This window comes from Homalodisca vitripennis, chromosome 8 (assembly GCF_021130785.1).
Source record: "Homalodisca vitripennis isolate AUS2020 chromosome 8, UT_GWSS_2.1, whole genome shotgun sequence".
Taxonomy (NCBI): Eukaryota; Metazoa; Arthropoda; class Insecta; order Hemiptera; family Cicadellidae; genus Homalodisca; species Homalodisca vitripennis.
Window position 1 is genome coordinate 30,693,352 of NC_060214.1, and position 16,948 is coordinate 30,710,299.

General features: G+C 35.9%; 1 protein-coding gene across 1 annotated transcript in view; it reads left to right on the forward strand.

The window, feature by feature from the left end:
• Positions 1–602, forward strand: part of LOC124367474 (annexin B10) — a 34,900-nt gene extending 34,298 nt beyond the window's left edge. The window contains exon 9 of the mRNA XM_046824312.1: positions 371–602. Within this exon, the coding sequence (XP_046680268.1) occupies positions 371–430 (60 nt within the window). The 3' untranslated portion in view covers positions 431–602. The remainder of the gene's footprint in view (positions 1–370) is intronic.
• The last annotated feature ends 16,346 nt before the right edge of the window (positions 603–16,948 follow it).

Here is a 16,948-nt window from a genome sequence, read left to right on the forward strand (position 1 = left end):
AGTTACAACTTGACAATTTTTCTCTTTGTTGGAAAATAATTAAGATTTTTGTTAATGCCTATTATGTAAATAAATACTATTTCTAAATATGTTTAATAATTTAATCTTGAACCTCCACTTCTCTATCAGCAAAGCAATAATAAATGAGAGGTAACATAACTTTGAATGGAAAATGACGAGGTTTTCTCTTGACATTTGACCTATTATCTCTACAAGTGATTTCGTAACTTACCTGTTATAATGATTCCACCAATCTAATTTCTAGACAGTATCAGGTGTAAGAGAATGCATGCACAGCCAAATTTGAACTATTATTAACTTAATGAGTACACTTGAGGAAGTGATGCAAATGAAGATGGTTTTTTGACAGGGAGAGGCCAGTGGTTGCTACGAGACAGTTCTTCTCTCTATTCTTCAAGGGAACAGTTGAACAGTGTACCCAGATTCTGCTTACAGTCGGCACAACAGTTCCCTCACGCTAACAGTATCATGCTTATTGACACTAGATTTTAAGCCGTTACGTTCTTATGTTATAATTTTTTGACAGTATTTTTATTTTTGGAAATGTATTATCAGTGTTGTGAATAAAACAAACCCTTGAATTTGTTTATTTTCCTAGAGCGTTAAATACTGTAAAACTTATTAATTTCCAAGTATGCAAATTTCAATAAGACTGACAATACTTTTCTATTCCAAAACTGATGTTTGCTTTGAAATCCCTTGCTTTGAGGTCCTTATTTTAAGGACTTGACAGGACCTTCTTAAAATCATGTTATTTTTATCCATCTCTCTCTGTCCATCTATGTGATACTCATGGTCCTGGAAACTTGAAACTTGGTACACATGTTCTTCTTGGTGTTATATATTACTGTTCTTTGAAATCAAAGTCGGTTTGGGTTTTTGTTCTCCAACAGCCTACTTAGTATCCTTTGAACTCAGAACCTTGAAGTGTCTGGGAATGCAGACAGGGTTTAGTATAAGCCAGGTGTGGCATCCAGATTTGGGTAGACTTAAAAAGGGATTTAATTGATTCCTAGGGAGTTCGGGGTAGCCTTAGTAAATAAAAGTCTTGCACAAAAACAAAACAAAAGAATTTGCTTAAGGATACAGAGAATTATGTAAATAGTTGTCAGTCTTGTGCATTGTAAAAACCAGTGAACAGAAATACAGCTCTTATGGAGATTTTTAAACCTGTTCATGAACATTTGGATTATATGGCGTTAGACATTGTTGGACCATTGCCACCAACTAAATCTGGGAGTAAAAACATTTTGACATTTATTAATCATTACTCTAGATGGATAGTAGCAGTGCCGTTAAAAGATCAAAGAGCTGACATGTACAGTTACGGTGTACCATTAAAATTACTCACTGACATGAGGACTAATTTTTTGAGTAGTTTATTTTAAAATACTTGTAAATTGTCAGGGATAAACTTCAAACAACGCCATTCAAACCATCCACTAATAATTTGTTAGAAATAAGGCAATCTGTTATACCTGGTATGTTACCGCTTTATGTGGATAACCGCAGCGCTGATTGGGATAATCATTTACCATATGTTCTTATGGCACAAAGGAATACAAAGAATGTAGCCACAGGTTCCACTCCTTTCTAACTGATGGATGAACGGGAGATGAATGTACTGAGTGATGATGACGATAGTTGTATGGTAATAACTGACACCATGTGTGTATCTAGCAGAAAAATTCAAAGGTGCATTTAAATTAGCAGCAGAATTGACAGAGTCGTGAGTGAAGTGAGTATTATGATAACGGAAGTAAAACCATGGTTTTTGAACCATGAGGTAAAGTTTTTATTTATCATGAGGCTTTGAAAAACGCGCAAGGATCAAAATTGAGTAGATTCTGGTCAGGTCCACATGAAATATTTTGTAAAATCTCCAGTGCAGTGTACAAAGTTCAGTTATTATTAATGTGAACAAGAAAATGAGCAAGAGATAATTTAAGGGATGAAATTAGAAATAATAATGATCAAGTAGCAAAGTGGGTAGAGGAAAGGTTGGTCACAGAGAATGAATAGATAGGAGGCTTGGTTAGTGAATCTGTGGTTTGTGGTGAACCGCAAACCAAGCGAAAAACCGTAAATTAATTGTTGTGGAGATTTAAACCTATATTTTCGAAAGATAGGTTGAATATTGGGAAATATACAATTAGTAACGTAGATATGAATCTGGGACCAGTGTGTCTGACATACAAAAGGTACTTTCACCTCTGAGCTTGTGCTCAGAGTCGGTAGCTAGTTCTTTAAATGCCAGTTCAGGTGATTTGACAATTATTGATGATCCCAGAGATTTATATTGGAATCCAGATGTTCCTGTTAGGTTACCAGTTGTTCCAGAAGTAGATAGACCTGAGGATGATCAATTGAATGTAAATAAAACAGGTTATAATACCAGGTCAATAGATGAAAGTTAATTATTTTAAAGTAAGATCAAGTAAAGGTCATGTGTTAAGAGTCTAAGGAGAGGCATTGTAGTCTACTACCCTTGGGTGTTATTATTTGACAGTAGCTAGCTTGTTGGACATTAAGTCGTATAACGGTTTGGCCATAGCTCTCTAAAGGCTTGTTCATGATCTAGATATGAATTTATTGAAGCGTATAAGGGAGAGCGGGGCTATACCGTACACTTAAGGGAGAATTTTTATTACACAGCTATTAATTGAATAGAAATTATATTAATATAAACAACATATAATTTGGTTTATTGGGTTCTAAAAGCACACAACAGTTTTGAAACTACTTCACTCTTTATATTTTAAAATTAGAAGTGAAAAATAAGTGTAATTGTACGAAATAGCCCCGGGAGTCGGGGCTATTTCGTACAGTAGGTGGGGCTATACCGTACAGTTGAATAGCATCAGTTTAGGGTGGTAATAATATTAGTGCAATAAAATATTGTACAAAAGACTTTATTATATTATTATTATTATTTCATATAAAAGGGAATGAGTTGTATCAAAAACCTAAAAGAGAACAGACATGATTTTACACATTAGGCGAGATACATAAATCACAAATAAAGTTGGCAGCAGATTCCGAAGCTCTTCAAGCCGCATGGATCCATCCTGCACATGAGCAGCACATAAACCAGAGCACGTTGTCCTTGCCAAAGTCTCCACACAACATGCAAACATACTTTGAACCAGAAGCTTGTCTTAAGGATTCTTTTTCAATAAATGACATTTTTGGGTCCTCTTCATTTAACTCATCGTCTTGGCAAATATCTTTGATGTCAGGAAGATTGTCATCTGATGACGGTCCTCAAATTTAATTTTTATTCCGCTTTTATATTTCCCAGATTCTGTTTTCTTGGAAGTAGGCCGAAGTCTTAGGTTTAGTATTGGTTTGTTTCGATTTTTTCTGCTCTTTCACTTTAGCTTTTATTTTTCCTTGCAGTTGTTGAATTGTTTTCTTAGGTTCTTTTATTTTTGCAGACTCTTCCAGTTGTGATTTATTTGGGGACTTAGTAAAGATTACTGAGTGTTGTTGTCTCGAAGATACTTTCTTTATTGTAGACTGATGTGTGGGACATATATTGTGGGATTTAAATGATACTGCATTTGATTGAGGTGGAGTAGGCAAAAGCACTGTTGCACTTGCACTCTGCAGAAAATAGAGAAGAATACAAAACTATAAAATTTGTGAATTTTTCTCCATAAACTACAATCTAGGCTATTAATATTGCCATAACAACCCATTAGGGGCTAAGTCGTACAGTTACGGGGCTAAATCGTACAGAGGTGTACGGTTTAGCCCCATCTTGTACCGCGATTATTGTTAGTAACCTAACCTCAAATTCCGACAATTAACCAATCATCGTTAAATATTAAAAGAAATCTTGAGAGAAGTAGTTTCTTATGATCCTACAGCTACTAGAATATTAGATAAGGTTCTTCACCTATCTCTTATTTTGTAATGCTCCAAAACTATAAGAAAAACAGTAAAAACACGTTTTTTTCAACGGCACAGTTTTTATTATAACGTATAGCAAACAAATTCAGTCCTGTGCAAACTTGCGCTGTCTGCCGCTAGGGTGTAGCAATATTGTTAGACATGTCTATCTTGAAATGAAGACGCAAAATCTGGGTGTACGGTTTAGCCTCAGTGTACGGTATAGCCCCGCTCTCCCCTAATTGAAATACCAATCCGAACAGAAATGGCGGGTTGTTTTAGGTACACATTGTGAAGTACATTATGCGCTGCCATTTCTGACAGGATCGTCGTATTCTGGTGCGGTAGGCGGCGTTTCATTCTACTAACCAATGTTTTTTCACTGACTTTTTTAACTAGCAAATTATGTCATAAATTTATAACACAATAAATGAAACTAAAATGAATTCGTCGTCTTTATGTTAATGAATTAATTAAGTTCTACCATTGTTCTTTGTTGGTGAAATAGATAACTTACCACTTAATTTTTGAATTAAATTTTTTTGTTATTTTTTATAAATACTAATCAGTGAAACCATTGGTTAGTAGAGTGAAACGCCGCCTACCGCATCAGAATACGACGATTACCATAAAGACTATTGATAAGTATGTGAGCCTTGAGGGTGTGAGTGATTACTTGGTGTTGTCCAATGACCATTCGAGATATGCTACTTTATCTGAAAGGGATTTGAAGAGCTCACCAAAGGGAGGCTGGGAGTGTATAATCCAGTGTTCCCTATTCGACTCGGGAAGAGAGCTGCAAAGCCTTGCTGTTCCAGGAGAAGAGACTCACTGTGCCTGATTTGTGTCATCTGCTGTCTTTAGCTATACCAACTGAATTTCACAGAGTGCTGAATGGAGGTTTTTGGATCTACCCAGTGCCAAGCGAATTACTCATTATGTTGGACTGTGACAATGAAGTAAGGAAAACAGCAATTAAAACTGATGGTATTCTACCAGGCACATCGAACTCTTACATGTACTCCTGTAAACTAGTGTTATTTCCATACTACAGGGGTTCTATGCAATATGGAAATTTAACAGACAATTTAGTGTCACCGGAGGTACCTTCTTTACTGTAATTTAATGAGAGGTTCGTGTTGGAGCATTATCATCCTCATCTGTTTTGAGTATGATTTAGTGACAATACATAAAATCATAAACCATACATAGTTCGACAACATGGGAGAGTTTTACGAATTTACAAAAAGTTGCTACAGACAAATTAAACTGGAAATTGTAACAGTAGAACGTAGTGCAATGGACACTTTCGGGAGGGTCAGTCAGTGCTAGGACTGCACTGATCCTGTTGGTAGTGGAAGTATGTCAGAAACAGCTCAAGAATGGCCAAGAGATATGAGCGCGCGACGAGGCTGTACTAGCCATCCACGAAACATTTGACTCGCGGACGGAAATAAAATTATAAATCCCAAGTCACCTGCAGGAAATAATAATGATACGTCATATCCTGCAGCCGTGAGAATTCGGATGTCCAAAACATTTTTTTAGAAATGCGGAGGGGAAGGATAAAATTGAGAGAGAAAAGTTAATCTTAGTTCAAACCTCCGAGGCGAAGGAACAACGTCTCAGGTTATAATTGTCGGTGTTGTGCAGTGTTAAGAGTCGCAGCTGGAACGGCCGAGTGTGCGGGTAGTACACGTAAAGAACCTTGATTACCCAAGTACACATTTTAAGTGGAGACTGAGAAGTTTTGTGTGCCGGAACTTTGACTTGTAATCACAGAAAACTCGAGGTGAATTGAGTAGCTTCGATAATATTTTATTGGCTAAACGAACTATCCTTAATCGACAGTTTCGTCTTTTCCTTGTTGTGGGCTTTCTTCACACCTGGGTTTCATCACGAGCTTTTACCAATGAATCTGGCTCCAAGGACTTCACGCAGTATTATGGTAAGTTTGACTTATTTTATTTTGAATAAGTCTAAATTGATATTACTAAGTAGATTATTATTTCAGAAGGATAAATAAGGCTCATTAAAATAATAGTGTACAACTCACGTTGTATTTCGCAAGAAGGGTAAATCTGAATATCGTGATGAATGGTAAAAGGGTAGAAACCCAAACTGGCCACACACAATACATAGAAATGGTACGAATCGTTTCTCCGAACTACGACTAGTAAGTCCTTTGATGGTTTAATAGAATTTACCACTGTAATTATTTCATCGTTATTTACACCAGGACATAAAAGGTTCTTCAGCTTCGCGCCAGATGTGAGATTCCAAACGTGAATTTCTCCCGAAGACAAGATGCCCACAAACAAACTTTCGCTCATGAGGCATCTAAAAGTGAGAGAAAAAGTCAGTTTCGTCTGATTCATTGAATGGAGTAGGCTCTGCTCTGTCAAAGCGAAAACGTCTCTCAAGATTCCACTTAGATTCCACAGGCGATCCGTGGAAATAAACTTGGATAACAGTTTTCTGAACTATGACAATCTTTGTATCACCAAATGTCGAAGAGAAATCCACGCCTCCAGGTAACATCAGATGGAAGGGGACATTCAGGTACACGAGTTCATTACGGATGTCCCACAGCATTACTCTTCGGTCACATGATTTAATTAAGTAGTCATCTGTGACAAATTCACATAGTCTATCTCTGCGTGACATCAGACCACCTTCAGATTGATTAAGGCCAGGTAGGTCTTCTTTTATGGTGTTTCCATTCCTTCAGTGTATCCACAAAAGACGTTCCCGCAAGTAGGCCAGTCTCCATTCTCCCAGAAGACTCGGAGAGTCTCCTACTTTCTCGTTCTCTGGCGACACGAACTTGGGCTTCACTCTACTCTGAGCAGTAGCTAAGCACTCGGCCACATCTTTGTTGCATTGATGTTTCCATATTATGTCTTGGCCAAACATGTTACGCCAAGTGCGACTGACGCCACAGCATGCCGCCAGGTCTCTTGCGCTCAGGAAGAATGAAATAACTTCCACCACTTCAATAGGCAGAGTCTCCATTTCAAGCTGGAATCATTTCAAAAATCAAACAAATGTTTGCTGAAACATACTTTATATAAGTTCTACTAATAAGCTAAGATTTTGTTCCCAGATGTTTTAAGAATGGCCTAATCCTTCCTCATTTCGCGTATGAAATAAGACTTTGGGGAGATTGCGCAAAAAACAAAATGGAGCGCGTTTTTAGACTCCAAAACAGGCTGTCAGAATCCTTGGAAATTTTAATTACAGAGAGTCGTGTAGGGAATCTTTCAGAGAGTTGAGATTGCTGACTGCCCTGTCTCTGTATTTTTGAGGTGATTATGTATTGCAGGTCAAGGTGCGCCTAGATTTGTGTCAGGAACGTTCATCGATATGAAACTAGAAGCAGAGACAACCTTAGAACTCATCAACGCAGACTGACATTGGCGCAACATCTACCGCAAGAAGTTTATGTCAGATTAATCAACAGGCTCTCAAAATCAATTTAAAACGCGTCTCAAACTCCTTTTGGGTATTTAAAGCTTTCTACTCTGTTGATGAATTCATGACCCGCTGGGATATTTGAGAGTGCTGGATCTGAGGTCAATGCGATTGTGTCTTGAATGATTGTATGAATTGTGACTATGAAGGTGTGTGAATATGTAGATAAAGCCGTGTACATTTACTTAAACTATTGAAGATTGCGACACGATGTAATAATTGTTAAAATAATGGAATAAAGAGATTATTATTAAATAGGCGCTGTGGTCAAACAATGTGGGTTTCTACATATTTACGATACCACACATCCAAACAGCAAGACTAATCCAAAACGACAAAATGAATCGTCAGATTCTGCTCTAATTCCAATTGGATTGCTGCAGTGGCGTAGCGAAGGGGGGGGGGTCCAGGGGGTCCGGACCCCCCCCCCCGAAATTTTAAGATATATAAAAAAATAAAGCATGGAGCAGGAGAAAAAGGGAAAGGTTATCATTACTCTTGTCTACAAACATTAAATTGATTGATTTAATTGATTAAAGTGACCGTTGTTAAAAATATAATTGTCCTTTCGTTTAAATCATAAAGTATCAAACGATACTTTTGGGCTCGGCCTTTCGGATAGTGTAGTGTAATCACGGCATTTCTATAGGGCGCGGTCACGTGACGTCGCAAAGTAACTTGAACCGTAACACGGTAACTTGTATTAATACCTAAAATCAATGTCCTAACATAATTATAAGTAGGCTACCACTTTTATCTCAACCAGTGAAATCCAAAATCGTAAAAATCTCAATCAGTAGAGCTTTTCCTCGGTATTTTCCGACCGGGAGTGTTTTATTGTCCTTTTTCTCCATAATTATATATGTATTGGTCGGCGTTGAATTAATATATAAAATCAACGTCCTAAAACTAGTTCATTCAATATTGAAATTTGGTTTTCCAAGATATTTTTCTGAATATTTTAAATCTGTGTCTCATGTAGGTGTAAGAAGCACTCGCTCTGGCTCATACATTTTGAGAATGCCTCAGCACAGGACTGCAGTGTTTGATAAGTCATTCCATGTAATGGCTTGTAGGTTGTGGAATGCCCTTCCCCAAACAATTACTTCCATCGATAGCAGTTCCCGGTTTGTGGCGAAACTGAAAGATATGTACCTTGAGCGGTTAGCTGGGGCAGTTCCGGTCTGAGATGCTGTGGGCGTGACACTGGCAGAGGGATGAATGTGAGATTGTGTGTGAAAAAGTTCATTTAGCAATAAATACTTTAATTTATTTGTATATTAAAAATATAAATTTATATTATGTTTTAAGAATAGTAGAGATGGTTAATTTATTATTGTGTTAAATTTTAATTATTACACGTTAAAATATTGCATTAATTTCACCACTTTGAGTAAATGTAATTATTTCTTTATTTTATTATCTTTATTATGTTTTGTTTTATTCTTAAATACTATTTATTTAATGTTTTAAATATTACATTGCAACAGGTTAAGTGTAAGAAAGGGCCATGCGGCCCTAACTTTGCCTGTAAAAAATAAAGAATTTTTCATTTCATTTTCATTTCATTAACATAATTCTAAGTACCACTTTTACCTCAACCAGTGAAATCCAAAATCTTCAAAACTTGAATCTATAGAGAACTTTTCTTCGGTATTTACCGACCGGAAGTGATTTTTTTTCATAACTATATAGGTAGCCGAGTACAGTTTAATGATAACAAAACATCGTCTTCCTAACTCAATCAAAAATATCACGTATACCTCAATAAAGCCGCGTTTACACCGGAGTTGACAACCAATGATTACAGACTTTTATCGGCAATTTTTAGTCGAACGCCTTAAAACAACTGCAACTCGCATTGCCAACTGTAGTTGCAGACCGATTTTACGAATTGGCAACCAAAATTTGGTTTTCCGACTGAAGTTGGTAAAGATCAAAAGCGGTTGCCAACCTCGGTCGGCAATACGAGTTGCAGTGCCAAATTGAGCGGCGACTTGAGTCTGCAACAAACCCCGCTACCCCTGCCACCTATCGGCTCCACGTGGTCGATAGGTATTTAACGTTTACTCACCTGTATGTTATACTTCAGGAAACATATTAAAGCCTCACAAACATCTGGCACAAAGAGAGATATCGCACTTTTTGAAACTTTAAACAAATAACTGATGCTTGTATAAGAGTCGCCAGTTGCCAAAAATCGCAAAGTTATAGCTTTCCTTTCACGCACTGGAATTGTTTTCCTGTAGTTAGTATCCTTTTTGCTAATTATGTGTCCAATACCAACAATTAAACATTCAAAATCGTTGCTCGACATTCTTAAACAGTTTTTTATACTGCCATTGCATCTTAATTCTCCCGTCAAAGGATCTGTATCATCCCTATTTAAGTCACTCAATAGATCGGTCTTGCTCTTGCCTGCAATGAAAGTCGAACCCAAGCCTTCTCCGTCTTCTCAATTTACATATAACAACACACGCTGCCGCAGCAAGTACAACCTCTTCCGCACTCGACATTCTATATACTGTCTAATTTTTTTGGTTGCAAGTTATGAGCAAACTGCAGTTATTGTTCATGGTTGCAGATACAAATTGCAAACTTCCATCGGCAACTAGCGTTGGCAATCGGAGTTGACAATTTTTGGTTGCCAATTCCGGTGTAAACGCGGCTTAACTGAAGTCCTAAGTAGTTGAAGTTCTAATCATTAGAGTTTTTCAGGTGTATTTTATTTCCGACCGAAAGTGATTTTTTTTTATTTTTCCGATAAATAGGCCGATAATATACTCGTCTATAGTGTAATGATACAAAAAATCGTCATTATAACTCATTCATAAATACCTCAATCAGTGAAATCTAAAGTAGGCGAACTTATAATCAGTAGAGTTTTTCCGGTGCATTTCCCGACCGTTAGTTTGATCTGTACCCGAGCAACGCTCGAAAATTGCCCTCCTTTTCTAAAGGGTTTTCGGCCGCCAGTGGCCCAATGTCCCCGAAGGGGTATTTCATTTTCTCCACAGAATATAGTTGTGTCAATTATACGCTTGAGAGAAGCTCTGTTTTGTTCTTTTTCTTTCTTATCCAGTGAATTCAACATCACTTTGGCGCTTTCTACTCGGCCAGAATCGAACTTCGTAAAGTTTCTGTAGCTATACAAGAAAATTTGTGGTACTAGAGTTGCTGTGAGAGTTGAATTTGCGTATTACATCTTTCCACTTTCTATAAGGCGTAGTTACTAAAGCTCCATATTTTTGGTATTTAACTTTTACCAATGAACTCATTGACAAACACACAAAACGTCCCCCGGATCCCCGATTTCGGACCCCCCCCCCGAACGAAATTTCTGGCTACGCTACTGGATTGCTGGATTTATCCAGATCCTGGAGTAGCGAATGTTGTTCATGCAAACTACGGAAGAGTTACCTTTTTTTAGTTACCGGATTGTATCGCCAAGGTATACGGGGAGCAAAAAATAAAAATATGATGGGTAGATAATGAAAGTTTGAAATTGGACTTTTCCTTGATTTATTTCAGACTATTACTTTATCTTCTACAATTTTAAATATGTTTCACTTTTAATTATCAGCATTTTTAACCGAACAAAATTTGTTGTATCATACCGTATATCATGAAATATTCCACACATAAAAAGAATAATTTATGGTGGATAATAGTTTGCTTGTGATTTATGAAATAAAGCCGAGCTGTTATAGACCTAAATATTAAATTTGATGGTTTTCAGTTCAGCTTCTTTGTTGGCTAACACCTAAAATTGTATCATCTTTAATCGAAATGTCAATGAGTTAAATTTTGTTCTTTATCTCCTTTTCTACCTTGATTAAATGTCTTATTCTTATCTAATCGATACGACGCTATCTTCGTGTTGTGGTCAAGGGTTTTATTATGTAAGACGTGACTACTGAAATTTACGTTTTCAACTAGTTAATAGTATTCAATAGGTCAATTAAAAAATTAAAGCTTAGCATTTATAGATAAATAAGTATTAATGTCTTGCTATGATCCAATCAATGGAGTGCCTTAGAGAATTTCTAGAAGTAGGCTACTATTTGTTTTATATTTTACTCATCAAGTACTGTAATTCAATTTTTAACTCAATTAACTTCGGTGTCAACCTGTGGCCTTTGAAGTTATGGTATACAACAGGTTAATTGTAAGCGTAGGATCTATTCATTAACTATTGACTACCGGAAGTGTTTGCCATGATTTGCCATTACGTAATCTTGGCAACACGATTAGTCATAATTTTGACATCCGAGACATCTAGGCTCGGACGCAAAGAGCTTAATCTGGATACCCGGGAAAAATTCAGTCTAATCTAGAAGAATAGGTGGTTCTCACTGTCTCATTGGGTGCAAAATTCAGTGCAATCAATCTTTTGGACACGATCCCAAAGCACGGCAGAGCAACCGAGGTGGGAACCAATGAATACGATTATTTTAGACAAGCTGACTGGCAATGGCATTTTATAGATAAATATTTGAATGATTATTCAAGTGTTTTATCATGTTTAGCCTGTGTTGTAACAAATAACTTTAAAAAACTGTCGATAATTCAATAAAATGAAATAAAACTGTGCACATTTTCTGTTATTTTTTTGTAAGTATACGCCTTTTTTTAATTTAGAGTTTTAGTCCATTCAGTTAATTTTTATCGCCTATATTTCATTTCAATAATATTAAAATTGAGTTTTTTTCATAGATAAGTCAAGAGTTTTGTAAAAATATGTATTCTTAATATACAGCATTTGAATTGTATTGATTTTTTTTTCAAGTTTTATCCGTGTTACTTAATATGATCTCTGTGTCTATTAATAATAAAGTTGTTACCATCGAAAAATATACAATAAATTATATTTATTTACATTGTCTTAACCCATCATGTTGTGTTGAAATGCAGTTTAATACCTAATACATTTTAATTGGATTGCATTAAAATGTACCCTTTATCCCTTCTTCTAACCAATTCTCTGAGGATATAAATCTTTAAACGGACAACCGAAACCTTTACAGATTGTCTATCTTGCACATTGGCATCTTTTGTAGTTTTCTGACACAAATAATGACATAATAATTTAGCTTTTCCCCGAATATTAATAAGCATTAAAATTATCAGACATTACTCTTTCACTACCATATCCGGTTGTAATAGAGAACAATAGGGTTCACGACTTACGTTCATACAATAAGGGTTTATAACACAGTTTTTGTTAATCAGTTTATGATGAGAGTACATTAGTTTATACTCTTTTTTCCAGTTTTGACGTACCCAGTACGTCCTTGACACTCAGGTAGAAATTAAGTTTTCCAAATAATTTCTAGGTTTATTCATTCGAATCGCAAACTGCGTTGTGCAAAATAAAGTAATTTTATTTTCAACAGTGATACCATACTGAAGTAACTAATATATTTAATCGATGTTGTAATTTGAATAAATTTAGTTGGCATTTGTCGTATGTACCCGTATGGCAGTTTGATCTGTACCCGAGCAACGCTCGAAAATTGCCCTCCTTTTCTAAAGGGTTTTCGGCCGCCAGTGGCCCAATGTCCCCGAAGGGGTATTTCATTTTCTCCACAGAATATAGTTGTGTCAATTATACGCTTGAGAGAAGCTCTGTTTTGTTCTTTTTCTTTCTTATCCAGTGAATTCAACATCACTTTTGGCGCTTTCTACTCGGCCAGAATCGAACTTCGTAAAGTTTCTGTAGCTATACAAGAAAAATTTGTGGTACTAGAGTTGCTGTGAGAGTTGAATTTGCGTATTACATCTTTCCACTTTCTATAAGGCGTAGTTACTAAAGCTCCATATTTTTGGTATTTAACTTTTACCAATGAACTCATTGACAAACACACAAAACGTCCCCCGGATCCCCGATTTCGGACCCCCCCCCCCCCCCGAACGAAATTTTCTGGCTACGCTACTGGATTGCTGGATTTATCCAGATCCTGGAGTAGCGAATGTTGTTCATGCAAACTACGGAAGAGTTACCTTTTTTTTAGTTACCGGATTGTATCGCCAAGGTATACGGGGAGCAAAAAATAAAAATATGATGGGTAGATAATGAAAGTTTGAAATTGGACTTTTCCTTGATTTATTTCAGACTATTACTTTATCTTCTACAATTTTAAATATGTTTTCACTTTTTAATTATCAGCATTTTTAACCGAACAAAATTTGTTGTATCATACCGTATATCAATGAAATATTCCACACATAAAAAAGAATAATTTATGGTGGATAATAGTTTGCTTGTGATTTATGAAATAAAGCCGAGCTGTTATAGACCTAAATATTAAATTTGATGGTTTTCAGTTCAGCTTCTTTGTTGGCTAACACCTAAAATTGTATCATCTTTAATCGAAATGTCAATGAGTTAAATTTTGTTCTTTAATCTCCTTTTCTAACCTTGATTAAATGTCTTATTCTTATCTAATCGATACGACGCTATCTTCGTGTTTGTGGTCAAGGGTTTTATTATGTAAGACGTGACTACTGAAATTTACGTTTTCAACTAGTTAATAGTATTCAATAGGTCAATTAAAAAATTAAAGCTTAGCATTTATAGATAAATAAGTATTAATGTCTTGCTATGATCCAATCAATGGAGTGCCTTAGAGAATTTCTAGAAGTAGGCTACTATTTGTTTTATATTTTTACTCATCAAGTACTGTAATTCAATTTTTAACTCAATTAACTTCGGTGTCAACCTGTGGCCTTTGAAGTTATGGTATACAACAGGTTAATTGTAAGCGTAGGATCTATTCATTAACTATTGACTACCGGGAAGTGTTTGCCATGATTTGCCATTACGTAATCTTGGCAACACGATTAGTCATAATTTTTGACATCCGAGACATCTAGGCTCGGACGCAAAGAGCTTAATCTGGATACCCGGGAAAAATTCAGTCTAATCTAGAAGAATAGGTGGTTCTCACTGTCTCATTGGGTGCAAAATTCAGTGCAATCAATCTTTTGGACACGATCCCAAAGCACGGCAGAGCAACCGAGGTGGGAACCAATGAATACGATTATTTTAGACAAGCTGACTGGCAATGGCATTTTATAGATAAAATATTTGAATGATTATTCAAGTGTTTTATCATGTTTAGCCTGTGTTGTAACAAATAACTTTAAAAACTGTCGATAATTCAATAAATGAAATAAAACTGTGCACATTTTCTGTTATTTTTTTGTAAGTATACGCCTTTTTTTAATTTAGAGTTTTAGTCCATTCAGTTTAATTTTATCGCCTATATTTCATTTTCAATAATATTAAATTGAGTTTTTTTCATAGATAAGTCAAGAGTTTTGTAAAAATATGTATTCTTAATATACAGCATTTGAATTGTATTGATTTTTTTCAAGTTTTAAATCCGTGTTACTTAATATGATCTCTGTGTCTATTAATAATAAAGTTGTTACCATCGAAAAATATACAATAAATTATATTTATTTACATTGTCTTAACCCATCATGTTGTGTTGAAATGCAGTTTAATACCTAATACATTTTAATTGGATTGCATTAAAATGTACCCTTTATCCCTTCTTCTAACCAATTCTCTGAGGATATAAATCTTTACGGACAACCGAAACCTTTACAGATTGTCTATCTTGCACATTGGCATCTTTTGTAGTTTTCTGACACAAATAATGACATAATAATTTAGCTTTTCCCCGAATATTAATAAGCATTAAAATTATCAGACATTACTCTTTCACTACCATATCCGGTTGTAATAGAGAACAATAGGGTTCACGACTTACGTTCATACAATAAGGGTTATAACACAGTTTTTGTTAATCAGTTTATGATGAGAGTACATAGTTTATACTCTTTTTTCCAGTTTTGACGTACCCAGTACGTCCTTGACACTCAGGTAGAAATTAAGTTTTCCAAATAATTTCTAGGTTTATTCATTCGAATCGCAAACTGCGTTGTGCAAAATAAAGTAATTTATTTTCAACAGTGATACCATACTGAAGTAACTAATATATTTAATCGATGTTGTAATTTGAATAATTTAGTTGGCATTTGTCGTATGTGTATAAATCAGGTGATGTCCCCACTAGCCGATTACCATCAGGGTGAAGTCTACAGAATATCTTCTACGGTAGACTGCCTGGCCAGTGCAGTGCGTCAAGTCCTCTAACGTGTTAGGCCGTGAGCGCCGAGCGGTATCTCTCAACAAAGTGTGAGCGTTGTCTCGATTATCTGTAAACATTAGAACTGATTTGAACCCACATTTTTAGAATAATATCAAAAATAAATGTAAATAGTTGGAATTAATTCATTGCTGATTCTGTACAATATTAATAGGCTATACAAGCACACTTGTATAAAAAACCATCACCATAACAGAAACACATATATACAACGTAATATAACAAATTTAACCTATAATACATAAATAGAAAACCAAGGGGTAGTAGCGCCAGTGCAGTTGAGCGGATAGAACAGTGAGTCAGTGTCAGTGACATTACAGACAACACTCAACATACAACTGAATCTAACAGCAGTTCACATGCCATGGCATTACGTGTGCGCTGCAATAACTTTTCATAGTCTATCCTCGGGACTTCGGAAATCGGAAGAATTTTTTTTAACGTGATCCTACTATTTTCGAACATTTAAGCGTTCCCCCAATAAGTCGGACATTTTGCTTAATTTTTAAAAGCCGGGAGGACAGGAGGGCAAACATCAAAAAGAAGGACATGTCCTCCTAAAAGCCGGACGTTTGACCGGCAAGCCCCCGATTTCAGCGTTACTCGCTAGTCAGTTGGTTGTCCTCCTCCGTAGACCAGTGGATACAGTCACGGTTTTCTAAAATGAGAGATCGCGGGTTCAAATCCCGGGGAGGTCCATAGCCACCCACAATGATCCAAAACAAGCCAGCATAGCCTAAGAGCTGAGGCGTAAAAGATTATAAAAGTCAGTTGGTTGGCTATTGAATTGTGCCGGTCGTGTTTACATCGTATTCGTGTTGATTTTAGTTTACAATAGTGTAATAAATGCTGTGCTCAATGAGTGTGGGTTACGCAATGCGTGTAGTTGACCATGTCAGAGGTCATTGTTTAGTCTGTAACATGCACGAAAGGGAATACTTAAGTTATGGTAGATACCATCGGATGATTCTGGACTAGAAATGAAGTTTTAACACAAATTTTAAACTTCCAAAAACACTGTTTGGTTTTTTCAAATGTTACAATTCTGAATGGTTTAAAATATGAGAACACTTCTTATTGAAAATAACAACTTAACTACATAGTTTAAAGTATTTAAGAAAAATTATTATAATAGAGCTACAGATGCGATCTAGACTACTTGCTCTCTACGACACATGCAGGAGCTGACTCTGAAGCAGTCCTACTGCTGAACTATCCATTTACTCTCAAGACTGCTTTAGACATGATTATTATTTTTTCCAATTTTGTTGAGTATGACAAGAATGGTGAAATATTTATAAAACCAATACAGCCTTGTTTCTGTATAAATTAATATAAGGTATGCGTATTTCAATGATCAATATTAATTTTTTCTCAAT